The sequence below is a fragment of the Strix uralensis genome, chromosome 4 (genome assembly GCF_047716275.1).
Source record: "Strix uralensis isolate ZFMK-TIS-50842 chromosome 4, bStrUra1, whole genome shotgun sequence".
Lineage (NCBI taxonomy): Eukaryota > Metazoa > Chordata > Aves > Strigiformes > Strigidae > Strix > Strix uralensis.
The window spans coordinates 3,509,786-3,536,364 of record NC_133975.1 but is presented as its reverse complement, the minus strand read 5'-3'; the positions used below and the strand labels follow the sequence as shown (position 1 = coordinate 3,536,364).

Below are 26,579 nucleotides of genomic sequence, written 5' to 3'. Positions count from 1 at the left end.
AATTTGCAAGCTGAATTTTAAGACCCAGATATAAAAAGACCCAAAAAGCGGCTGGCGGTGGCCGCCGATCCTGACCGAGGCAATGCTTTCTGGCATCTTTATTTTCCCTGCGCTCGCAATCGTAATGTCATTAATATGGAGCTTTTTGAGAACTGGAGTATATCCTAATTAGCAGCCTCTGATTTTTTTTCTAGTTTCATAATCAGTGATCTCGGCTATACCAGAAGTGTTACTGTGGCAACAGGGCTGAACTGAGCAGCGGTGCAGAATTACCGCAGGTAAATTGGTGATTTTACGGATCCACGGCACTTTCTTAGCCCAGGGGCTGCTCCGTGGGACGGGCTGGCTGCTCCCCGCACCCTACAGGTGTCCCGGGCGGATTTCAGGGTAAGCACAACCAGCGATTAAGCTGCATGACCGAACGCATGTGTTTTAATTGGAGCTTAGCCTCTGTAATGAGATTTTAAGGCTGTCATGCGAATGATCCCCTCCGACACCTTTGTTTTAAGTAGGATGCTCCGACCGCTCGCTGCCCGAACGCTCCGGCTCCCCGGCTCGGTCTCGGCTTGGAGCTGGGACTTCATCTCGATCCTGCGGAAAGGGCTGAGCCCAAATGCTGGGCTTCATTTTTTTTGTTTTTCTTTTTTTTTTTAAACCTTGTTTCTCCTCCCCATGTACCGTTCTCTCGCTCTCCGAAAAGCATCTTGCTAGGTAGGGATGTTGTCACACTAAATAATGGCCATGCTTCATCCTGACTTCTCAGTCAAAAGCAACCAGTCCTTTTCATAGCTGGTATGTGAACTGCACTCATGTTTTCTTTGTACATGTTACCAACGATGCCTGGAACAAAGAAGGGGACACCCTAAAATGGAATATTTAAAGCAATATATTCCTAGATGACTTTGCATTTTTTTCTTTTTAATTATTAATTCATTATTTTGAATAATGAGTTGAACATCTTCTCTTGTGCCTCTCAGGCAGTTGCTCTCTGCTTCCCAGTGCCGTGTTGCGGCTACAATGCCCATCCTGTGGGGGAAACCAGGGGACCGGGGCTTTTGGTCTCGTACTAGCCAGGGGTTTTTACAAGCTCTAGGGGTGTTGCTTCGGCAGATGTTTTAATTACCCCAGAAGGAGGTCTCACCTCTCTCTCCCCTTTGCAACACAGCTCCTGCTGCCCCAACATCCCTCACCAGCCTGGCCTGCAGCAAAACCCTCCATCCCCAGCACCTCCCTCCTGGTTGAGTTTCAGAGCTGGTCCTTCATCTTCATCCTCCCTGATGTGACAGCTCCCTTAGGCTTAGCTTACTGCTCTCCCACTTCTTAGAACTTCACCTTCTCTCAGCTTTTACATGTCCCACCTTGATGCTCCTTGATGCCATGTCCTTTAGGAAACCCTCTTCAGCTGGTCATTCTCTACAGATCCAAGAAGCTCTTCACCCCCTTCTGTCTCCCTGCACAATTTATTCCCCAAACCATGCTGGTTTATTCTTCAAGAGTGACTGGCACGTGCTCCCATGATCACAGCCGGAGTGCCAGCAGAAAAGAGTGGCTGAGGGCAAATTAAACCCGTCCTAATTATGAGAGTTATTAGGAAAATTATTATTAGGAAAAGAATTGGATGTATTTGTAGCTCTTCCCCTCCAAGGCACTCGGGCGGCTTCCAGACAGTGACTCTGCTCGCTGTGCTGACAGGGCGGCCGGGAGTGCCCATCCGTGCAGCTTGATGGGCAAGGGCTGGAGATCATCGAGCGCCTTGGTCTTAGACATGCCACTGATCTGCCCTTGGCATAGCTGGCGATGGAGCCTACACCTCCTGGCTTTTGTTTCTGTGTTTTTAGCATGACACTATCGAGTCTCTAGACTCTATGTTAGTATTTGCCTGGTTTTAAACATGCAGAGAGAGATTTCTTTCCTAAAAACAAGGCAATACAAAAAACTAAGATCTGATGTGCTGCAGTTACAGAGGACAGATACCCACTGTCAACACTTCTTTGTCTCTTTAGGAGCCTGAACTATTTCATGTCCAGATTACTTAAGCATCCACATTCATTGGTGGTTTTCTCTGGTTCTTTTGCTTAAAATCTCATCAGTTTAGTTTTCTTATCTCCTAACTGAGGTAATAATTCCCTAGTTTCAGGGCTCTTCTGGGAGGCTCACTTATCAGTCCTGAGATGCTCCAAGCCCCTTTAGAGGAGGCTATAATGGATTCATTTCCTCTGAGCATCTTTTGACTCTTCGTTAGTGGCTCCTAGGAGATGAGGGTTGTCTCATACACAGCAAAGGGCTCTCATGGTGTGCAGTGACTAATGCTTGTTCACTGAACACCAGCGTAGAGCTGGAGGGATACTGGTGGGATCCCAAGATACATCCTGCACAGTGTAGGGATCTCTTCCTCAGTGCTGGATGTTATCTTCCTCCACTATGAGCTTAAATCCCAGCAGGTTTGCCTACTGAACTATTTGCAGGACAGTAAGTTACAGAATCCCAGAATCCCAGAATGACTGAGGTTGGAAGAGACCTGTGGAAGTCATCTAGTCCAACCTCCCTACTCCTGCAGGGTGGCAGAGAGCTGGTTGCCCAGGTCCATGTGCAGCCAGATTTTGAGTATCTCCAAGGATGGAGACTCCACACCCTCCCTGGGCAACCTGTGCCAGTGCTCGGTCACCCCCATGGTCAAAAAGTGTTCCCTGATGTTCAGGGGGACCCTCCTGTGTTTCAGCTTGTGCCCATTGCCCCTTGTCCTGTCACTGGGCACCACTGGAAAGAGCCTGGCCCCGTCCTCTTTGCACCCTCCCTGCAGGCATTTACAGACATTGATGCGACCCCCCTGAGCCTTCTCTTCTCCAGGCTGAACAGTCCCAGCTCCCTCAGCCTTTCCTCATAGCAGAGATGCTCCAGTCCCTACATCATCTTCATGGCCCTTCACTGCACTCTCTCCAGTCTGCCCATGTCTCTCTGGTACTGGGGAGCCCAGCACTGGACCCAGCACTGCAGGCGTGGCCTCACCAGTGCTCAGTAGAGCAGACGATCACCTCCCTGGGCCCGCTGGCAATGCTTTGTCTAACGCAGCCCAGGACACCCCTGGCCCTCTTTGCCCCAAGGGCACATTGCTGGCTCAGGGTCACCCTGGTGTCCAGGGTCTTTCCTGCCAAGCTGCTTTCCAGCTGGGTGGCCCCCAGCACATACTGGTGCCTGGGGTTGTTCCTCCCCAGGGGCAGGACTTTGCACTTCTCCTTGTGGAACTTCATGAGGTTCCTCTTGGCCCATTTCTCCATCCTGGTGAGGTCCCTCTGAATGGCAGCACAACTCCCTGGTGTATCAGCCACCCCTCCAAGTTTGGTGTCATCAGCAAACCCGCTGAGGGATCACTCAGCCTGATCTTCCAGATCATTCATGAAGATGTTAAACAGGACTGGATCCAGTAAATTATTCTCAACTGTGGTCTCAAAGGTCCTTGCAAATATTTCTGAATGAATTAAAAGTGCATCATTCACTTACAGAGTAAAAAAGCAGGTTTGGGAGCCTTTTTACGGTAGGTCACGCCGAAGCACAGGGATTTCCAGCTTTTGGCAGCAGAGGTAGGAAGGGAGCTTGGGAACCTCCTTCCAAGTTCTGGCTGGTGAACACCTGATCCTCTCTACACCCACCCACGATGGTTTCACGCACATTGCTGCTGCCAGTGTGTGCTTTGAGAGCCTGGGATAGACCAACATCTCACTAAACATCACCTCCACGAGGAAAACTGATCCTAGCTCAGGCCATCAGTTTTTAACATCATCCTAACAGCTCTAGCTATTTCTGGATGCCCAGAAAGCCAGATGGGAGTAGGGCCGGGTTCCCTCCATGCACGTATAACGATGTTGCTCTTTGAAATGGGACCATGCATTTGCCTGTGGGACTGAGGGCCACAAAAATGGTCCGAGGGCTGGAACATCTCTGCTGTGGAGAAAGGCTGAGAGAGTTGGGGTTGTTCAGCTGGAGAAGAGAAGGATCCAGGAGACCTTATTGCAGCCTTTCAGTACTTAAAAGGGGTTTATAAGAAAGACAGAGAGAGACTTTTTACCAGGGCCTGTAGTGGCAGGATGAGAAGCAACAGTTTTAGACTGAAAGAGGGGAGATTGAGGTTGAATGTAAGGAAGAAATTGTTCCCTGTGAGGGTGGTGAGGCCCTGGCACAGGTTGCCCAGAGAAGCTGTGGCTGCCCCCTCCCTGGCAGGGTTCAAGGCCAGGTTGGACGGGGCTTTGGGCAACCTGGGCTAGTAGAAGGTGTCCCTGCCTGTGGCAGGGGGGTGGGACTGGATGATCTTTAAGGTCCCTTCTAAGCCAAACCATGACATGAGTAAATAGTGAGGTGCAGAAAACTGGTGATTTGTTGAACGTTGTGCAGGTGGAGAAAGCAAAACCTCAATCCCTTACCACAGGCTTGTCCTCCTCCTGCGCCGTTCAGTTACAGCGGCTGTTGGTCATGTGGAAGCCGCCTGTTTATTTAAAAGCAAAAAAAAAAAAAAATGAAGTGGATTTTCAGAAGGGGTGAATGGTTGCTGTGATTCATCTTTTCTGTTGAAGAGTGGAAAAGCAGAGGGTGGGGTGGGGGAATAATATTCAGTGATACATCAAAGGCCTTGTTTCAGCTTTGGAGACACATGCAAGGAATTAGTCACTGCGTCTCAGTGCAACAAAACCCTCTTCCCTCCCTAAATGCAACAGCTCCTCTCCCTGCGACGGCCAGCTCGCCACAGCCCTTAGCTATCCCAACGCAGTTCGGAGCCTACGCAGCTCGTTGCATGGTGTTAACAAAGAGAAGTCAGTGCACAGCATAAGGACACCCCTGCAAAACGCTTGGCCCCCGGGTGATTTCTTGTAGGGTGCTTTTCGGTGCGGAGGTCCCAGCGGCAGGACTTATCATTATTTTTACATCCTTTGCATCTCAGGTTTGGGGGGAACCCAGTGCTGGTGAAATCGTTCTGCCATCGGACGAGCCCATGGGCAGCTCTCCTCTGCTGCGGATCACAGCTCCAGTGAGAGGCTGCAAAACCACAAACGGGATTTAAAAGAAGCAGGGAGGGGGAGAGGGAACAGCAGGTTTGTTTTCCAGGGTGGCTGAGCCATGCTGATGGCTTACTGCCACCAAAAAGAAGAAAAAAAAAAAGACCTTTTTCCCCTTTCTTTATGCTCATGCTTGTTCTCGTCCTACTGTGAGCTGCTTCAAAGAGCTAACCGGTGCAAATGCTAACCTTGCTCCTAGTTTTGCCCTCTTGCCTGCCAAAAAAAGAGAAGAAAACTGAACAATTTTTTTTTATTTTTCACTGTGGTTGGGGCCAGCACAAGGCGGTCGGGTGGTCTCGGTTGAGCCACTACATTTTAGCATCCTATTGATAGCAGCAGTGGTTTCTGGGGTCCTGGAAAGTCGGGTAGAATTCAGGTCATGTCTCCTCCTCGCCCATAGAAAAAGATTGCCTCATTTTCCAGGAATTAGGAATATGTCAGCGGTGGGGGTAAATCCTGCCTTTGATGGTGCACGGCTGTATCCCGGTAGGATCTGGGCAGTTTCTACAGCCCTAAATACTAATTCTTCGCTTTCTGGAAGCACAGGGAGGTGGTCCTGCAGCCAAACCCCCCTATAGCAGCGGCACACACAAGGACTATTTTTAAGCTACTTATTATTTTATAAAGAGATTATTTCTTCTTTTTTTCCCCCTCCAGCATCAATCATCTTGACAAGATCCGCTTATTTTAAAACATACGTCCTGCAGCCTAAAACCCAGCCTTTCCTATAGGAAGCTTCTGAGCAGCGTACGGGAAAGCTCAGTGCATATGTACTCTCTCTCGATATAAAAATATATATATATAAATATATATATATAAAAAAAATATTTCTGGAAACGCCAGTAGCAATTATTCAGGTTTCTAACCCTAAAAGGAAGGTTTAAAACGAAGACACAACGCTGAGCATCCCAACCCGCCGGGGCAGCGGTGCCGAAGCCGGCTCCTTTCTCCTCGGCAGAGCCGGCGCCGTGACGTCAGGGTGTTTTTCTGCAGAGCTCGCAGGATGTTGCAGCCGGCCAAGAGCTGTGTTTATGTTGATAACATTACAAGTATTTCCTCTCCGTTTCCGAAACCAGCAGGGAGGGAGCCGAGGGGGAAGGGAGACTCGGGTTTCTTCAGCTTTGGGGTAGGACTCTCGAGGCCTTTTATGTTAAGAAGCGGGTAACGACGTACTGCTGGCATTTATTTATACTGCATTTGGGAATAGGGAGTGTTTAATAGCCGGGGCTGGGAGCTGGGAGCAGGGCTGGCACAGCCCTCCCCTTGCGCAGGGCTCTTTCGCTTGCTCTCTGCTCCGGATCCGGTTTTAAGGTGATAAAGCGGCGCTGGCAGCTGATTGCCGGTCACAGGAGCAGCTCCCAGGATTTTTGTGAAATGATCCGCACAGCAAGCTGGGATGCTCTCAGGGCTGCCCGGCATCCTGTTTCTTTTGACATTCACAGTAATAAAGCCGTAAAAACTCAGGATCCGCACTGCATCCAGCTTTCTTCAGGAAAACGGGGAAAGGCTTGGGGAAATTTGATATTCTGTCCCCTTGCCAACCCTTTCCTCCTAATGCAATCTGCTCAAAGATCAATGAACTTATTAAATGTTAATATCAAGGGGGTTTTTAAGGCAGGCAGCTGCCTGCCCGCTGATGTCATCCAGGGCATCGGAGCTGCGCTGCCAGCTCAGCGAAGAAGGGACCTGCATCAATGGTCGGACTCGATGATCTTAAGGGTCTTTTCCAACCTAAATGATTTGATAATTCTATGATCATCCTGAAGGGGTTGTGCAGCCAATACCCATGGTTGGTCCAGGAATTGCCTGCAGCTCTCATCCATACAGCAATCATAGAATCATAGAAGGGTTTGGGTTGGAAGGGACCTTAAAAGATCACCTAGCTCCAACCCCCCTGCCATGCAGTCGTGGAAATAAAACCAAGCTCATTTATTGTATGGGGTTTACTTCTCCACAACAGAGGGCAGAAAGAAGAGGGGATTCACAGCTTTTACTTCCTTCCAGCTACCCTCCATGTCCTGCTGTTGACACCAAGGGAAAATGTGCTGAGAATGGGGGAGAAGAGCCAACGGGACGTTTGGCTGTTGGCCTTAGAGAGGGGGTCTTTCCTTTCTTAACTTTCTCGAGAGGATTTCAGGGACCACAGACGGGAGAGGAATCAGGCCCCCTGCGGTCCAGTCCCAGCTCTGCCACCCCTTTTCTGAGTCACCATGAACAAATTGTCATTCCCCCGGTATTTGAGGTATGCTGCAAGAGCTGAAGCAACCTGCTCAAAAGATCCTTGAAGCCATTAAGAAGGGTTTGGAAGAGATTTAGATCTGTATGGTTTTCCAATGATCAGTTAATTATGGGCCAAGCAGTGAAGAGCAAGATCTCAGTGTGAGGAGCTGGTAGGATGCCAACGTGGTGGGAGCATCCCCATTATGGATGGGTTTCTCTGCTCTTGGGGCAAACTGCTGTTGTGGAGCTAGTGCTGGCATAGCTGTGGGAATCCCAAATGAACAGGATCTGAAATGAATGGGATCCCAAATGAGCGGAATCCCAAATGAACTTAGGCTGGAGAAGAGGAGACTGAGGGGAGACCTCATCACCCTCTACAACTCCCTGAAAGGAGGGTGCAGAGAGGGGGGATGAGTCTCTTGAGCCAAGGAACCAGCGCCAGGACAAGAGGGAATGGCCTCAAGCTGCGCCAGGGCAGGGTCAGACTGGCTCTTAGGAAGGATTTCTTTGCAGAAGGGGTTGTTGGGCGTTGGAATGGGCTGCCCAGGGCAGGGGGGGAGTCCCCATCCCTGGAGGGGTTGAAGAGTCGGGTTGACCCAGCGCTGAGGGATCTGGTGGAGTTGGGAACGGTCAGTGTGAGGTTAATGGTTGGACTGGAGGAGCTTCAAGGGCTTTTCCAACCGAGATGATTCTGTGATTCTGTGAACATGATCCCAAATGAATGGGATCCCAAATGAGTGGAATCCCAAATGAACAGGAACTCTCGTTTTGAGAAACAGGGTGAAGAGAAAGGGAGCCACATCCACCTAGGAGAATGGCATTTGTATACAAATATTCATCAAAACACAGTGAACAGTCACTTTTTTACCTAGGAGTGTTTGCAGAAGAGCCAGGTCTTTCCTATTACCTTGTTATTGTTTGCTTCTTGTGGTAGTGATGGGTTCCTGGCGAGGGAAGCAGTTGCAATGCTGAGACCGTGGCACCTTCATCAGCCCTTGCAAGGTTTCAGGAGTGTCAGTGCCGCTGTTATGTTCATTTGGAGATTCACTGTGGACTTAGGGTCCTTCTGCCTTTGCACGTGAGTCTGATCATGAGGAACACCCTATTTCTGTGGGTTTTCACAGTGGGATGCTTGAAGGATCTGTCTCCTCCACCGAGTTGCTCTCGTTCTTGCTGGCAGCACAGCTCCATGTGCTTCTTGGTTAAAATTAAGCACAGGGAGGACTCAAGCTCCCTTTCCTACACTGAGAGGGTGGAAAACCTCTTTGGCTTAGGACCATCTCAGCTCCAGAGTGTGATTGCTTGTTGAGTGGCCTCAACAAGCACCAAGAGTGGAGCATGTAATCAAAACTCTACTGGTTGTGGGTTTTCCAGACATCCCACCATGGAGCAGAGCCTTGAGGAAGGCATTGCAGGACCAGTCCCGCTCTTGCCAGCAGCAGGAGGACTGAATCAGTTCAAATTCATCCAGACAAATATTTTAACCAATGATGAAACCCTCTGGAAAGTTGGCTGCTTACACCAGTGGGACCCCTTGGAGAAAGCCTGCCTCAGGACTGGCCGTGGAGGGAGCTGAAGGAAAGGTCTTATCTCTGCAGCTTGATTTCCTTCTGGTTCAGGGTTTGTCTGACCTTTTGGTCACTGAGTAAGTTTGATTTTTGCCAGGTTTTCTTTTGGGGGGAGGAAAATCATGGGTGGTGATGGTGGGAGGATACTCCCGGGTGGGGTGGGGAGGATCTTGTATTTCTGATATCGTTTCCAGCGTGTTGATGACTTCAGTGTTGTCCTTTTGCCCAGAGTTTGGGATGGGTCTAGATTGAAGTAGATTTAAATAAATACAACGAGAACAAACAACAGGAGATGTATTTAAGAGGGGGAGGTTTAGACTGCATATCGGGAATAAAACCCTTTCTTGGCGGCGTGTCAAGTTGACTTGGCGGCGTGATCTCACAGCCTTCTCCCAGGAGATGCTGAAGATGCAGCTGGACGTGTGACAAAAGCCTGAAGGACAGGAGAGAGTCGTACGGCAGCTGCCAGTCAATGGCACAGAGCAGAGCCCTCTCCGAGCCCTCTCTGGGCTCGTAGCAGATGCAAGATGCTGGCCCGTCCTTGGGAGGCCCCAGGCCATGTGCTGGTGTGGGGCTTGGCAGCTTTAGGCTCTCCTCTGGCCAGGACGATGACATCTCGCATCTCGCCGTCATTTGCCTCAGCCTCTGGATCTATATCTGTTTGGGAGGAGATAATGACACCCATTTCTCAGGAGCTTTTTGAGGTCTACAGAGGAAACAAATCACCATAAAAACCTTGTATTTAAAAGGGCTGGGGGAGAAAGCCTGAGGGGAAACAATTTTACTGATGTCATCATCCTGTAATTTTGCAGGACATTTCCTGAAAAGAAGTGTACAGTACAATGAATGTGCAGCCTGCGCTTGCAGATGATCTTGAATTATTATTTATGGGCATTTGTTTCATCTGCACATGCAGGGAATCTGGTGGGGTTTGAATGGAGCGGAGCCTGGCCTTGTGCGGGTGTTCTGCCTGCACCCAGTAACAGGCAGGGGCTTCAGGCAGGGATCTGCTGGGCACTGCCTGCAGGAGGAGCTGACCTCTCCTTCCTGGGGCTTTGAGCAACCTGATCTGGTGGAAGGTGTCCCAGCCCACAGCAGGGGAGTTGGAACTGGATGATCTTTAAGGTCCCTGCCAACCCAAACCAGTCTGTGATTCTATGATTGTTCCCTGCCTCCGGTTCTAGGGCATTTTGGATCAAGGCTCCGTGCCGTGGTCTTCACATGTATTCCATTTCGGTTTGCTCAAAGTACACTCATTTGCAGAACGTTTTATGAACAACTTATTAATTTCCTTTAAGACCAGGTACTTATCTTTGGTGCTCAGCTTCATAGCTCATTCCTCTCATGCTCTCCCACAGTTCATCCATTCTCTGCTTCACCTCTGGTCATCTTTGCTGGTCCACCAGACTGGGATCTCTCCATGCCCCCTCCTGTTGGGAACGTATGAACATATCCGTAAATCCTTGCCATCCACAGGCCTGCTGGGGCTCCAACCACACGTTCACTCCTCCCTTCCAGCTCTACACACACAAGATGCACAGCAGTGTCCCCAGTTTGAATTATTTTGGGATGACGTTGCATGAGGGTTTAAATAACTGTTCTTTGCTCTCTTCCCCAGGTCAACATGGATTTGTGGTTCTTTCTCCTTTTGCTTGGAAGTGGCCTGATAAGCGTAGGTGCTGACAACGTCACGACAGGTAAACTACGCTCATTGTCTCCTCTCTTTCATCCCCAAATTATCTTTAGGATCAAAGGAGTAAGTGCTCACACGCTCAGTGACTTTCTCCTGCCCTCCACTTAACTGTAATATAAAGTATTGGAAAGAGAGTGATGGGCCGCAGGTGCTCATAAATGGGACCTGCAGGTTTTACCTCTAGCAAATATTGATCCTCTCTTACAGGGGCTCTAATCTTTGTACCTCCTCAATATCATGTTATCATTTCAAGTTACCTGCTTTTATAAGGTTTGCATTACAGTGCTGTGCAAAGCATTCCCTGTCCTGGACTCAGGATTTTTTTGGATGTTTTATCCTTATAGTTACAGTCACACAAATTTCCAGCATATAAACCCTCCAGTGTTGCAGACAGGTATCTCACGGAGGTTTCCTTGTGCTTTCTCCTCTCACAGAGCCACCCACAACAGTGCCCACCTCCCCCAGGAGCCCCACCAAAGCTCCTACAGCCGGTCCTGAGGATGGGACACCGACAAGTGCAAACAGCCTCAACATTAGCACTCCAGTGACTGTTTCTACCATGGCATCAAAGCCACCTACAACCGCAGCCACCAGGATCTCCCCCAACACCACCATTGTCAGCCTCAACACCTCCACCCTGGGGACAACCGTTCCCATGCCTCTGGCCACCTCCCTGCTACCCAGCGTGGCACCATCTGCTCCACACACCTCTCTCCCCACCACAGAAGCGGAGACGACGGAGAGGAATTTCAGTGCAACGGTGACAACACAAGAGACCTCTTCTGCTTCCCACAATGGTAAGCATCTCCTTCACCTCTTCTTCTCCAGGCCACCCTGCCTCTGGGTTTGTTTCTTTGCTCTTCTTCTGTTTTGCTGAACAAAAGGGAATGAGAAGAGACTTTGGAGCAAATTCCATGGTGATACGAAACAATATAATGCCCTGAACTGACCAGATCAGAAGAGATTTATCCTACCAAAGGTTTGGGCTTCTTGCCAAGATGCTGGGGCACCAGCAACCCTGGGATCTCGTTCTGCTTTTCTCACAGATGAATTTCATTGTTTTTTGTGGTTTCCGGACTGTGAAATAGGGCTAGTGCTGCACAGCTCCCAGGTGCTGGCTGAAAAGTTGATCCATAAAGTGTCTGTGTAGGCAATAGCAATAAATCACTCCCGGTTGCTGCTCAGCTGCAGACCTTGGGTTATCCAGAGTTTTGCTAAATTTAGTTTTATTTTGGTAGCCACCATGGGCTCAAGCTGTGCTTTCTGGCACTGTACAACCACTCACACAACAAGGCAGTCCCTGTCCCAAAGGAAGTAAGGCTTAGACTAGAGGTGGCCACCTCTGTGATTCTGTGCTTACAGTATCATTTTTTTCCTCCATTACTTGGACTATTTTAATCTTTGAAAGGTGTAGATCATAGAATGATAGAATCACAGCATGATTTGGGTTGGAAGGGACCTTAAAGACCATCCAGTTCCACCGCCCTGCCCCAGGCAGGGACACCTTCCACTAGCCCAGGTTGCCCAAAGCCCCGTCCAACCTGGCCTTGAACCCTTCCAGGGAGGGGGCAGCCACAGCTTCTCTGGGCAACCTGTGCCAGGGCCTCACCACCCTCACAGGGAAGAATTTCTGCCTTAGATCTCATCTAAATCTCCCCTCTCTCAGTTTAAAACCCTTACCCTCCGTCCTATTGCTGCACCCCTGATCAAGAGTCCCTCCCCCCTTTCCTGTAGCCCCTTTCAGTCCTGGGGGGCCACTCTAAGGTCTCCCTGGAGCCTTCTCTTCTCCAGCTGAACCCCCCAACTCTCTCAGCCTGTCCTCACAGGGGAGGTGCTCCAGCCCCCCGAGCATCTTCATGGCTTCCTGTGGCCCCCCTCGAGCAGGTCCGTGTCCTTCTGCTGTTGGTGCCCCCAGAGCTGGACCCAGCACTGCAGGGGGGTCTGATGAGAGCAGAGCAGAGGGGGAGAACCCCCCCCTCGCCCTGCTGCCCACACTGCTCTGGGTGCAGCCCAGCACACGGTTGGCTTTCTGGGCTGTGAGTGCATGTTTCTGGCTCGCAGTCAGTTTTCCATCCACCAACACCCCCAAGTCCTTCTCCTTGGGGCTGCTCTCAATCCACTCCTTGCCCAGCCTGGATTTGTGCTTGGGATTGCCCCGACCCATGTGCAGGACCTTGCCCTTGGCCTTGTTGAACTCCATGAGGTTTGCATGTCCCACCTCTCCAGCCTGTCCAGGTCCCTCTGGATGGCACATCCCTTCCCTCCAGGGTGTCGACTGCACCACACAGCTTGGTGTCGTCATCAAACTTACTGAGGGTGCAAGAGCTGAGCATGATGAAGTGTTGTCTCTATTTCCATCCTGCTGTCATTCCCCTCTTGGCACATCATAAAAATGGCCCCTAAATATCTAGCTTGGCTGTTCAATGTAAGTTAAGAGCAAAAATCAGGCAAAAATAGGCTGAAGTGACCAGAAAGCTTAGCTGATTTGTGACTCTTCAGCCATGGTTTGAGACCCAGCTTTGATACGTGCCTCTGAGTTGCAACAGTTAAACAGCAGTGACTGCTAGAGCTTATAGTGAAAGCCTCGGCAGTGCAGGATTTAATTGGAAAACAGGATGGGTCGTTTGGTGGTGGGGTAGAAAAGACTTCAAGAAGATAATACTGGAGTTAATGCAGGGAGATATCAAGTGTACATTCCCTAAGAATAAATTTCTCAAGGTTACTGGGTGTTGGGTATCTAAACGTCTCTTCAGATCGATGAGGTGTTTGTGCCCTCTTCCTCTGGGCATCTTTGGAAACTGCAGCCCATGAAGCTGCAGTGAAGTTGGTTTTGCTACCGACATAGGAAGGGATGCAACTGAAGGAAGTTTGCAACCCAACTTTCTAATGTCCTGCTATCCCCGAGCTCATCCAGCTTCCTTTCAAAGACAAATCCTCAAGGCTTTTTTCCGGGGTAATGGGGTCCAGAGTAACCTTAGATACATGCACGGTGCAAGTTTAGAATAAACGTAGCCTTCAAATGGGAGTGATGGAGGCAAAAGCCTTAAGTACTGCTAAGATCTGGATTTTGTAATCGCTGTCTGCTAGTGGAGGACTGAATTTATCATTTTTGTGTCTTTTCTACTTTTTTTATGACTTGGGGTACTGTTTTTGGTGAACTCCCTTGGTGTATGCTATAAGACATTGGCCATTGCACCAGCAAGGCCAGATGTGGCTTCTCACTTGATGTCAGTCCCAAGAACAAATGACCAAATCTGATTCTTTCTTTATTACAAGTAATTTGTCAAGGAGCAAAATTAGTTTTAGGGCTGCCTTTGCCTTTAATCTTCATGGGAAATTTGGATATCAGTCATGGAAAAATTAAGTGGTGCTCAAGAGGGACAGGGGCAGAAGGCGCCGCCTGAATTACATGTTGTACAAGCAGTTCCTGCTTCTCCAGACCTACCAGGACTGTCCTCAACCCCGTGCTGCAGCTCTTCACGCGTAAAACAGGGGCTTGGGGTGCCCGTGCCAGCGGCATGGCAGCAGGAGAGCTGGGCTGTGCTCTCGTTGGCACAGATTTCTCCTGGCTTCCTCTGGATGAAACATCCAAAACAGCGGGTAGAGGCTTTCCTTGGATGCTCATCATCCCCATCCCTGAGCCCAGCTGCTCTTAATCGAACTCTTGGCTCAGCCACTCTGTTAAAATTACACACAAGTGTTATCTCTTAATATTTAAGTGCTAATGAATTACACCAGTGACTTGCTGGTTATAGGCTTAAACAGACTGTGTTACCGATTAAGAGTGATGGGTTGTGTTTATCGATGTTATAGCTCAGCTTCATCTCCCTGCTCTGCTGATAAAAAGTTGCTTTTTAATCCTTTTTCCTTGTTACTATGTGGAGGCTGAAATTCATTTTAACATCCCAGCTTTATAGCTGGTGTTTTAAAGGAAAGATTTACAAGAAGATGACGAGAGTTACTAGATTTGTTACTGTCTTGGTCTTTCATCCTTCCTGACTTATTAAAATGTATATTTCTTTGTTGCTAAGAAACTTTTGTTTTCTTTTTCTACAGGTAACTCTGACAGAAGAGGTAAGAATTTTATATTTCATTGCTGTTTAGTCAAGCCCTCAGTAAAAACATTTCCAAAAGTATTCTGCTATTAGATAGCTCTCCTTACGACACACTTCCAAAATTGCTTTTACAAAGCCTATCAAGCTCTTTAGAAGAGCTGGTGACACAATGATATCTTAATTTCTGTTGCGCTTTTCTTTTTAGAAATAAAGAATCCCATACCAATTTTTACATGTCCTATTAGATACAGAGAGTTCCTGCTGAATGCTCTGAAAATACCAGCATTACCATCCCTAGAGTCAGATGACCAAAGTCTAAGAAGCCATTCAGCAAATTTCCTTCTTTATTGACTGTGACTTACCCTGTTTGATCCGGACAAATTCTGCAAATGATGTGAATAATTATTATTCTCCTTAATTCTGTTGGCAAGCAGTAGCACACATCCATTTCTTGTAATATAATAGCACTTAGGCGCATTTTTCCATCTCTTAGTTCTGAGAACTGGCACCGCTACCAGAATATTTGCAATTACTCCTTGCTTTAGCTGGATAGGAGTGGGTAGAGCAGAGGTGCAGCCAGCCTGGTTCTCCCTCTAGAAACACGCTTCCTCGGTGTGTTTTCAGCATTGCTCTGATGGGTGTTTCAGCTTTGTAAACTCTACAGTGATCTGCTTTGTGCTGCTTGGTGTGCCAAACCTGCACCGTCCCACTGATGGTACAGAGGAAAAGACAGATGCTCTATGATAGTTACTGTCAATCCACATTTGCGCAGAGAAAATATACAGGAGGAAATAAAAGGGGGGGGGGAGGAAATAAAAGGGATGCAGGTCCGAGTGAATTCTTCTAAAATAATTGTTAAGCTGCTGGAGAAATATTCAGTACAATTCCCTTGGATCTGGCATGACTCGGGTCTGATTTTGTTATCTCTCTGCCATTGTTCATCCCTGCTCCTGAGAGCACAGAAATGGAAAAATGGGGGAAAATATTACTTCCTAATATATTAATATTTCTATTATTAATGTTAATACTAATAATTAATATTTTCCAAGTCCTGTGACTTGGAGGGTTATTCTAGGGGGATTGGTCCCAATTCCTGGCTCTGTGGCACCAAGAAGCAGCACTGGGAGCAAAACCGTGGCAGCAAGAAGTGGAAGGGCTGCTGTTAACATTAAGTACAGCTGTCGGTAAAACATGGCTTGGGTCATGTTGGGGATGTGGTGTCTTCCCAGTGACTCCAAAGGGACTGATTCTGTCTCTGCAGGTCATTTTTCTCCTGCTTTAAGATGGTAGAGTTTCAGTCAATGCCTCTATTTTGATTTATTCCAGAAAACAATCTTCTCTGATGTTGTAATCATTTTTGGATGTGTAAAGGACACGGGAAAGAATTGTTTGGATTTGTTTTTTCATGTAGATGTGGGATTAGTTAGATGTGGGATTAGCTAACATGTATGTTTTTCTGACCTAAGTGCATCTTACCCAAACTATACCCCCTAACCACTATAGGATATATCACATCATGTGTAGCATATATCACATCACATATAGAATATATCACATCGTGGAGAAAATTGATGCAGGTTACAGCAGAGTCAGCCTCCCATCAGTTTATGTGGCTCTTCCATTTAAAAAGTGAGTCTCCTCTAGATTGAGGGGGCTTTGCCACTAAACCCTTTCAAGGTTAGACAGACCTGTGAAACCACAGCAGGTTAAATCCAGCTACGCTGACTTCTGCAGGACTAATCAGCACAGGATAAGCTCTGCTCGAAGCTGAAGGCCTTTGAGCTTGTGCTGGAGTTTTTCTTTAAATCTCAAGAGGATTTTGAGTGATGGTTTATGGCGAGGTGAGCCATGGGAACACGCGTCTTGTCTCATTTCAGGTGTGTGTTCCCCTGGGAATCGCTGGAAGATTTTTAATCTCTAGTATTGGAAAGTGGGGAAATAGGTTGTTTTCTTATCAGGAAAGTTACAGTAATAATCTTCACAATATTCCAAAATGAAAAGCTTTCTAACAAATTGGTGCTTGAGGGTTATTTTGAAGATGAGGAGCAGAGAAGTGATTTTTATCCAAATTAGTGAAAATCTTCTGCCTCTTATTGCTTGCACTTGTACTATCGCATGAAGCCATTCCCAGTGGTGTATCTCAGACACCGAGTACACTTCGACAACTATTATGACTCATGCAGGAAGCAAGTAGCCCTTTTATTTCTGTCCCCCTCCCATAACAGCATCAGCAGAAGGGATCTCTGCAAGCTTTGGGGCTGTTGAGTGACGGAACTGCCTGTGCTGGAGCTTTGGTGATGAGCAGGGCGGTGTGGAAGGACGTTTGCAGGTGGCTCTGCTCACCCTGGTCTCCTGATTTGGGGTCAGAAGGGGATTTTTTGTGAAGTCGGACCGATGGAAATTAGTGTTTTGCTTTTCCTGGCAGCACCCAACTCTTGCAGATGCTGCAAGTCCTTCCCCATCCCATTTTGGTGACCATGGCCCTTTAGGGCATCCGTAAACTCTATTTCTGCTACAAGAGATGGTTTAATCCTTCGCAAGCCTGGAAGGGAGAGGCTGAGCCAGGCATCCTTGGCAGGCTCACTGAAAAGTCTTGCCTGCTTTGCCCAGGGGCAAGAGAGTAAAGCTGCACAAATATTTATGACTTTACGTGTTCAAGGGGTGATGCCACGCTCCGGGCTCAAGCGCCGTTTCTGAGACAGCCGTGGGGATGTATCAGCAAGACAGATCCCTTCCCAGTGGGGCAGTGGGGATGAGAAGTGCCCTGCCTGCTCCTGCTTCGTGCCTGGAGTTGGTATGATGGATAGAGTGGCCCTTGGCTGGAGAGACACTTAATGCCTCCTGAAGGGATTGCCCAGTGGTTGCACCATAGAATCACAGAATGGTTTGGGTTGGAAGGAACCTTTAAATGTCATCTAGTCCACCCCCCTGCCATGGGCAGGGACACCTTTCACTAGCCCAGGTTGCTCAAAGCCCTGTCCAACCTGGCCTTGAATGTTTCTGGGGAGGGGGCATCTTCCATCTCTCTGGGCAACCTGGTCCACTGTTTCACCACCCTCATCATAAAACATTTATGTCCAACCTCAACCTACCCTCTTTCTGCTTAAAACCATTACCCCTTGTTCTGTCTGTCCATCTTTTTTATAAGCCCCCTTTAAGTCCTGGGAGGCCGCTCTAAAGTCTCCCCAGAGCCTTCTCTTCTCCAGCTGAACCCCCCCAACTCTCTCAGCCTGTCCTCACAGGGGGGTGCTCCAGCCCCCCGAGCATCTTCATGGCTTCCTGTGGCCCCCCTCGAGCAGGTCCGTGTCCTTCTGCTGTTGGTGCCCCCAGAGCTGGACCCAGCACTGCAGGGGGGTCTGATGAGAACAGAGCAGAGGGGGAGAAACCCCCCCCTCACCCTGCTGCCCACACTGCTCTGGGTGCAGCCCAGCACACGGTTGGCTTTCTGGGCTGTGAGTGCATGTTTCTGGCTCACAGTCAGTTTTCCATCTACCAACACCCTCAAGTCCTTCTCCTCAGGGCTGCTCTCAATCCACTCATTTCCCAGCCTGGATTTGTGCTTGGGATTGCCCTGACCCATGTGCAGGACCTTGCCCTTGGCCTTTTTGAACTGTAAGGTTCACATGGGCACAGAAAGGGTCATGTCTACCTCCCAGAAAAGCATCCAGGCATGGTTTGAAGAAAGCAGGCAACAAACCCCCTCCCATTTCCCTATGGATGGGTTGAAGTAATGCATCCATATCCTACCAGGATGGACAGAAAGCAGCAGAGAGACCTGGAGCTCAGGAGGATCCTCTGGCTCTGAAGCATTGCTCTGCTTGTTGTGTACCTCTCCCAGTGCTCCTCACTGCCATGGTAGCACCTTGCAGGAGATGGGGCCGGAGGACCACAGTGCCGAGCAGAATATGACAACAATCTGGCCTTGTCCCAAGCAAAGCATGTGTATGTGTGTGACACAGCCCCAAGGGAGTAATTTAAGGTGTTTTGTGACTACACTTGCTGATTTCTCTGAGCTGCTGTGTCTGGGGTGGCTTCTTCTTCCACCTCCCAAACACAACCGGGAAGGAAATATTGCAGGAAAACAAGTAAAGGTTGCATCACAGATCCGCTCCTGCAGGCTCTTTGTGATGTTGGCAGGGAACATAGCTGGCCTGTGATTTAAACCTATGTGGGACCTCAGGATTTAAACTCTTGCTCCTTCCCTGCTCCTCCTCTGTGACCATTTTGCAGGATTTACTTTTCCAGGACCTCCACATCTTGTGTCCTGGGGATTTTATTTAAGAAATACTGACCCTACATCTTTGCTTCCATTTCTTTTACCCCCATTTTTTTTTACTTGTGATCCTGTAGTTTCTTGTCTGCTCAATTTGACTCACATTTTGTGGGCAGGCCTTGACAGCAACGAGCAAGGAGGGCTGCTCAGACCTGTCCCTCTCTGCCATGCGGCTGTACCCAGGTCTGCATGGTGTATGGGGGACAACCTATAGACTGCTATATAGCATCTCTACCTACAGTTAGAGACGTGATCTTGAGCACCAGAAGATGGTTTGCTGGCTCCTCAGAGGTGCCAGGACAAGATTTAAGCATCCCGATGCCTTCCAGGCTCTGGACCATGGTGGAAGCAGAGGGTTGAGCCTTTGTCCCTTCTCCAGGAGAATTGCAAGCGTGAAGCCCCCGGGGCTGAGGCTCGAGCAGGATGGGAGCTGCGGGGGGTTGGCACCGCTCGCCAGGGCTGGCTGGGGAAGGAGGGACCGGCTGGGGACCCTCCAGCTTGTTTCCTGCCTGGGCTTTGCTGGGTGGGCTGGGCAGCAGGCTGGCAGTTAGCGGCTGCGGTAGAAAAGCTCTAATTCATCCAGCCAGATGTGTCGAAAGAACGGCTGCAAAATAAAAACCAACCCCCCAGGCTCCCTGCATCCTGCTGCCAGAGGCACCCCTGCAGAAACTCCGGCCCGTAAATCACGTCTCCTGCCAACCGGCACTGCCGCAGCAGCCCCTGCCCAGCTCAGCACCAGTTAGGCTGAGCTTAACTCCAGCCAAGGCAGGAGAAATGGTTCAGTGATGAATAGTGGGGGCATAGTACTGTGGGCTTTGGCAAGGCAGGTCCCCTTCCTTTCCTACAACCAGGATGCTGATGGTGGTTGCGGTCAGAGGTCTTAACAAGACGCACATTAGAGGAGAGGCAAGGCCTGGCTGGGGTTGGGCTAAGACGCTCTGTGGTTGCTTTGCCTTCCTGGTCTTGCTTTTGGAAAGCCTCATGGTGGGTAACACTGAGGCTCCAGCAGCTACGGAGCATGCAGGAGGCAGAAATGCCTTCCAGTAAATTCTTTGGCTTTTTGCTGCTGGGCTGGGGTTGATGCTGACACGAGGACAGTAGGTGGAAAGAACAAAGATGTGCAAGACCAGGAGAGTTTCATGTTTTAATTTACCATACCAGGTCATTGCCTTCAAATCATTACACAGAAATCATATCTTTTGGTCAGAAAATAACATTTCTAGACCTCATGACCACACAGGGACAAATGCAGAAATATGTGTCCCTTGGTAGCTCAGTGGTCAGACAGGGACAAAATAAATCTCACCTAAGAAGATCTGCTGGCCGAAATTGTTGAGACACGTGGATCAGGAATCTGCCCTGGCAGGGAAATGGATGCGCAGAAGGTGGAAAGGAGGGTCATGCCTTGCAGTCTCCGGGGGCCAAGGCATGTAGACACGGTGTGGTGGCCCATACAGATTGAGCGAGCTGATGGAAGATGAAGATACCCCCAGCTGGCATCACTAGCATCCACATTTATCTGGAAAAATGCCCTTCAGGGCCATTTTCCTATCTGGTTAGCGTTGCTTGGCTTCCAACCCCATCTGGGGAATTTGCCTGCGCCGACCACTGTTTCACTGACCTCCAGGCCAAGTTACAAACAGCTTATTTAAAATAAAAATCTGTTGTGGGTCCCGGAGGATGGGAATGTTTCAGAAGTGACTAATCCAAGTGTGTTTGCAAGGGAATTGTGCGGTGCCCACCCTTGAGAAGCCTCTGTGAGGGAGCGAACAAATTAGTTCATACTCGGTGGCCTTGCAGTGCAGAGCGTGCACAATGGGTTGTCTAACATCACCTCCTCCTTAAACTCAGTATTTCCAGGGAGGAAAGAAGTCCCAGCAGGAGCGACCTCTTTGCGATGAGCCAGACAGATGATAAGTAGCTCCAGCAGCCCAGCTGGAAGCAAAATCGTGGCAGTTTTACAAACGTAGTATCTGTGGGATCTTACAAAGGCCGCAGTTTTCACCTGTTTTAATATAAGGTTCCTTATCATGTTATACCAAACTCATGGACCTGTTCAGAAACTTCTCGCATGGATCCTTATATCACAGACAGAAGACTTGGTAGGTCCCCAGGTAATAGAGCAGGAACTTCTACTGGTGGCTGGTGGGCCACCATGGGCCCATTCAGTTGTGCAGAAGAAACCCCTAAAATAGCCCACTCACAACTTTCTCAATCACAGTTTTCATCTTCAAGGTCACAACTCTTAGAGGAGATTGAGGTGCTCTGAATTGTGGTTACAGGTTTGAATCTAACCTCGGAGTATCTGAGATACGTGGTCTTCGCTCAGGTCCTGTATCTGTCTTCACTGTCAGACTGGAGAAACATAACCTTACTCAATACCTTTTATTATTGTTGTTGTTATTATTATTATTTTGCAAGCAGAAATTGTAGAGCTCTTCCCTGTTAAATGATGGTGCTGGATGTTTTTCAGTGTTGATAATCACACCTTTCTTTCCCTATTGCAGATGAGACTCCAATTATAGCTGTGATGGTGGCCCTGTCTTCCCTTCTAGTCATAGTATTTATTATTATTGTGCTGTACATGCTAAGGTAAGAAATGCTTTAATGCTAACTTCCCTTACTTGACAGAAATTAATTACTGAATGAACAGGAATAAGCCTTTTGTGCTGTTTCCTAAACTAAAGGCTGACACAGCTGGTGTTTTAAAAAGAAATCTGTAAGGATAATGAAAATGATGTTTGGGGTTATCTAGTAAATTATGCTTATTCCTTTCTCTATAAAGCTGGTCCTTGTATGGGATAATGCCTGTTCTGCTACTGAAAATGTCATATTTTTAGTAGGACAGATTAAATTAAAGTCTTGCCAGTGCAGTTAAAAATGAGGTAAGATTTCTTTGCGAGGCAAAGAGTGTTGGATTGAGTAATCCAGGGAAGCTGAACACAGCGCTCGAGCCGGAAAGTCCTTTTCGTGTATAACCAGGGGCGTTATTCCTGGATTCTCATCGTGATACTGAACGTGATCCAGAGCCAAGCTCAGCCTTGGGTACCAAACCTTCACGTCGTGCATCTTCTGCTCCGAGGTGGCATATGGCCGGGTCTTGTTAGGAGCGTTAGGTGATGCTGTAGCTGGGGCTATAACATGACAAAGCCTTTTTTTAGGTCCATTTTTAACAAATCCAAACATCTGGGCTGCTCAAATGTAGCGTTCCCAGCTCCTGAGTGCATATCTGCTCATCTAGAAGAGGGATTTTATTCACCTGCAGTAAACTTTTTCATTTACTCACCATTTTGGTGATTAAATAAGTTTAAAAAAAAAAAAAAAGAAAAAACAATTTCCTCAGGAGTGGAAAAATTCTCTTCATCTCCTGGCTCTGGGCCTGCCCTCGAGGCAGTGAACCTGTTGAGAGTTTTGCCTTGGGACTTCAGCAGCAGCAGAGTTTTGAGTCCTCCCCACCTGGCTTCCAGCCCTTAAAAAAAGGGTTTCTGTTCACCGCCGCCTGCCCAGTGATTCAGCAAAACCCTTAACTTCAGGCAAATGGAGCGTAAGCATCTGCTTCAAGTTAAAAGCACATGGAGAAGGGCTTTGCAGCAGAAGGACGGATCAACCTGGGGCTTATATGCTTTGCTGAATCAGCCCGTGGAGCAGGAACTCCTTGGGGTGTCCTCCATAAAAAGCAGCCTTAAAGCTTCTCCTCCTGGCTTTCACCTCATTCTGGTCTCCTGCAGCCTTTCCAGATGTGGTCAGTTAAAAGTTACACCTGTAGGCAGGATTTTAGAGGTCCCGTAGCCTCTTGGACCCACCAGCTGGTTCATCAAGCCGTGAGAAAGTGTGGAACACCCTTCATGGCTGCACTGCTCCCCCAGAAGGTAACCTGGGCTTCTTGGGGGGTATCTACTGACGTTCTCCACTCCCTTGTCTTTGGTAGGTTCAAGAAATACAAGCAAGCAGGGAGTCACTCCAACTCCTTTCGATTGTCCAACGGCCGGACAGATGATACAGGTGAGGCCCGCATCGGTGCGACACAGGGAGCAAAAGTGCATCTTGCAGAAGGAATGAGCTTTGTTCAGATCAAAACAGGTCAATTCAAACATTCTTCAGAATATTTTAGGTTTTTCTTTTTCCCCCACTTGGAATCGGCCAAAGTTAGCTAGTGAAATAACTAGCAATTCTCCTAAAAATTGTAAAAATGACAAAAATGTCATAAAACCCTTGAAGTGGCCAAAGTAGGGTTGGTTTACACCCTCCAGGGCAGCTCTCTGGGCAGTGCAGAGCTACCTGGGTTGGTCTGCTGACCATACAGTGCCTTTCCCCTTCCAACACAGCAATAAGACACGTGCAGCTTGATGGACATGTAGCCAACGTAATACCCAGGGGCATCTTTTACTGGCCAGCTCTAATGGCAGTGGGAAAACGCTCACCAAATACTGGTTTGGGGAGGGGATTTGCTGGAAATTTGTAGAAAGGAAGATGAAGATTGTGTTCTGCTTGAGTATGGTCTAGGAAGGGCATATGAAGATGGTCCTGAGTATGTTTTTATATTATTGCTGGTGGGAATAATATAAATAATATACAACAGAATAAATATAAATACACCAGAATAATATAAATATATACACCAGAACACAGACCTCTGTAGTCCAGGAAAATCCAGGAAAGCCCAGGGATGCAGCACTGTCGCAGCCTGAGCCCGGTGCAATGACAGTGCTTGGGGACTCGGTGGTCATTGTTCTCCCACCTCATATTTCTGTAGGAAAGTATTTTTTCATTTACATTTTTATTTGTTTCTTTTTATGAACTTTCTCTGTTTTCCATGATTTTGGCAAACTCTTACAGAATGAAAATTTATTTCCCAACTTTCATTCCAGTGACAAAATGTTTGCCCTCAAGTGGTTAATATTAAAATGGATGATCACTTCCAACACCAAACTACTCACAGTTCCTCTTGAGTTTTCACAATATCTCCTTGACTCAAATAACAAACTTTTTTGAAGAAACACATCTTTGGGAAATAATTAAATATCCTTCTACCCTTTTAAATTAGGATGACAGCTGGTTAAAACTCAGATCTTCACACTAACTGTAGACACCAAACTAACATTTCTGAGAGAAAGCAGGGAATACATTGGTTTTTCTTTATGAAAACCTTTTTGGACTTCTTAAAAATGCATAAATGCAATTTTAAAGTCTTGTGCAAACCTGCTGTAATGTCTGAACTCTTTTGTCCCTGAGCTTGTCTTGTTCGCTGGCTTTGAGCCAGAGCTGCCCATTGAGGATCTGAAGTTGGGCATCTCCATCCATATGGAGGCACCAAAGTAAGCGTGGAAGAGGAACCATCACCTCTTAAACTCAGTTCAGATCCTTTTTTCTGAGCTCCTTCCACATAAACCAAACACCTTCGGAGCAAGCGCAAACTGAAAATCAGCACCTTTTTTTTTTTTACGTTGGCAGCTAAAACCTTCCCTACCAGTTTTACATTGCTGTAAATGAAGGTGTGAACTTCATAAACCGTCAGTTGTGTTGGTATAACCCTCATGTGGCCTTTCTTGGCTTCACTAAGGAACCACAAGCAACAGCTACCTTTTCTGTGTCCACCTGGGAGTTACGTCATGGTGATGGTGCCAGACTTTCCATATGAGCAAGGGCGAAGTCTGAATTCAAAGCGAGGTGGTCTTCATCCCCCAGTATTGATGACTTGGTCCTCATTGCCCTATCCTGCCTCTACAATAGTGTGATGCTCAATCCCAGAGTGTTGAGTTTCACATTATCACAGAATCACAGAATCATTTAGGTTGGAAAGGACCTTTAAGATCATCGAGTCCCACCGTTAACCCAACGCTGCCAAGGCCACCACTAAACCATGTCCCTGAGCACCACATCTACACGTCTTTTAAATACCTCCGGGGTGGTGACTCCACCAGTTCCCTGGGCACCCTGTTCCAGTGCTTGACAACCCTTTTGGTGAAGAAATTTTTTCTAATATCCAATCTAAACCTCCCCTGGTGCAACTTGAGGACGTTTCCTCTTGTCTGATTGCTTATTACTCGTGAGAAGAGACCAACCCCTACCTCTCTGCACCCTCCTTTCAGGGAGTTGTAGAGGGCCATGAGGTCTCCCCTCAGCCTCCTCTTCTCCACACTAAACCCCCCCAGTTCCCTCAGCCGCTCCCCATCACACCTGTGCTCCAGACCCTGCACCAGCTCCGTTGCCCTTCTCTGGACACGCTCGAGTCATTCAATGGCCTTTTTGGAGTGAGGGGCCCAAAACTGAACCCAGTCATCGAGGGGCGGCCTCACCAGTGCCGAGTCCCGGGGTAAGATCCCTTCCCTGTCCCTGCTGGCCACGCTAGTGCTGATACAAGCCAGGATACCATTGGCCTTCTTGGCCACCTGGGCACACTGCTGGCTAATGTTCAGCCAGCTGTTGACCAACACTCCCAGGTTCTTTTCTGCCAGGCAGCTTTCCAGCCACTCCTGCCCAAGTCTAGAGCATCGCAGAGGGTTTTTAGTCTTGGTCCTCATTGTCCTATCCTGCCTCTATGACAGTGTAACGCTCAACCACAGGGTGCTGAAAGAGTTTCGTGTTATCACAAGATCCCCAAATTTTTGTGCACCATCCATAGGAAGAGCAAAAGGCCTGGAAAGGTTCAAGGCCATGTTGGACAGGGCTTTGGGCAACCTGGGCTAGTGGAAGGTGTCCCTGCCCGTGGCAGGGGGGTTGGACTAGATGATCTTTAAGGTCCTTTCTATGAAAATGGTGATTCTATGAAAATACAGGGATAGTGAGGAGGGCCCTAAAAGCAGACGGCCTGGGGTCCCTGTGCCCACCTGGGCATGGACGAGTGCTGGGCACGAGGAGGGGCTGGGTGGGCACCTCTGATGCCCGGGTGTCATTGCAGAGCCTCAGAGCATGCCGCTGCTTGCCCGCTCCCCCAGCACCAACCGTAAATACCCGCCTCTGCCCGTTGACAAGCTGGAAGAGGAGATCAACCGTCGGATGGCAGATGACAACAAGCTCTTTCGGGAGGAGTTCAACGTGAGTGCCTTTGCTTCTTGCCCTTAAATCCTGCAGGCTGCTCTCGGCGTCGGGCTTACAACACACAGCAGGGAAAAATGTGGTCTCACTTCATAGAGCAGGGACAAAATGGCTGGTACAGCAGAGAGGAGCTGCAGCGTGCAGTGGTACCTAGCTCAGGGACAGCACATCAGCCCAGAGGGTAATTGAGTCGATAATGTAACAGTGCTGGATGCTGGGCTTCAGAAGAGCTTCTCAGGGAGCTTCGCGGAGGGAGTGATGGTCTGCCCGGTCCTCAGGGGTTTCTCAAAGGGCTGCAAGGTGGGAGGACCCATTCTGTCCCTGAATCTGCTGTGAGGGTGGGGAAGCCTCTACCCCTCACATTCACTGCAAGGAGCAGAGATTTTCTAGCAAGCAACACTACAGGGTTACGTTTTGCTGGGTTTGGGAGGTGTCCTGGATGTCTTGGGGTCTTCCAGAGCTTCCCTGCCTGCTGGTTTCCTCCCAAGCTCTGCCTCCCTCCTCCCAATCCTCATGGCTTAAATCCACAAACAGCCAAAACAAAAGCTCTGACAGAGAAACAGAAATGACCCTGTCTATTTCGATGAGCTGTTAACCCTGAAACAGAATGATGACAATTTATAGGACAACAGTTGGCCTTCAGCAGTGAGTAATAATTCAGGTATAGTGCTTATCTCACGATGCTAGAGC

The 26,579-nt window shown here is 48.5% G+C and overlaps 1 protein-coding gene across 4 annotated transcripts in view; it reads left to right on the top strand.

Annotated features, from left to right (window-relative positions):
• Positions 1-26,579, top strand: part of PTPRA (protein tyrosine phosphatase receptor type A) — a 134,640-nt gene that overhangs the window by 92,990 nt on the left and 15,071 nt on the right. For 2 of the 4 annotated variants that reach the window (XM_074865440.1, XM_074865441.1), the window contains 6 exons: positions 10,452-10,530; positions 10,961-11,323; positions 14,583-14,600; positions 21,362-21,446; positions 22,783-22,856; positions 25,753-25,889. In XM_074865440.1, the coding sequence (XP_074721541.1) occupies positions 10,452-10,530; positions 10,961-11,323; positions 14,583-14,600; positions 21,362-21,446; positions 22,783-22,856; positions 25,753-25,889 (756 nt within the window). Of the gene's footprint in view, positions 1-194; positions 388-6,125; positions 6,172-10,451; positions 10,531-10,960; positions 11,324-14,582; positions 14,601-21,361; positions 21,447-22,782; positions 22,857-25,752; positions 25,890-26,579 lie in introns of those variants that run through there. The other 2 variants (XM_074865442.1, XM_074865443.1) reach the window with 2 other exon arrangements.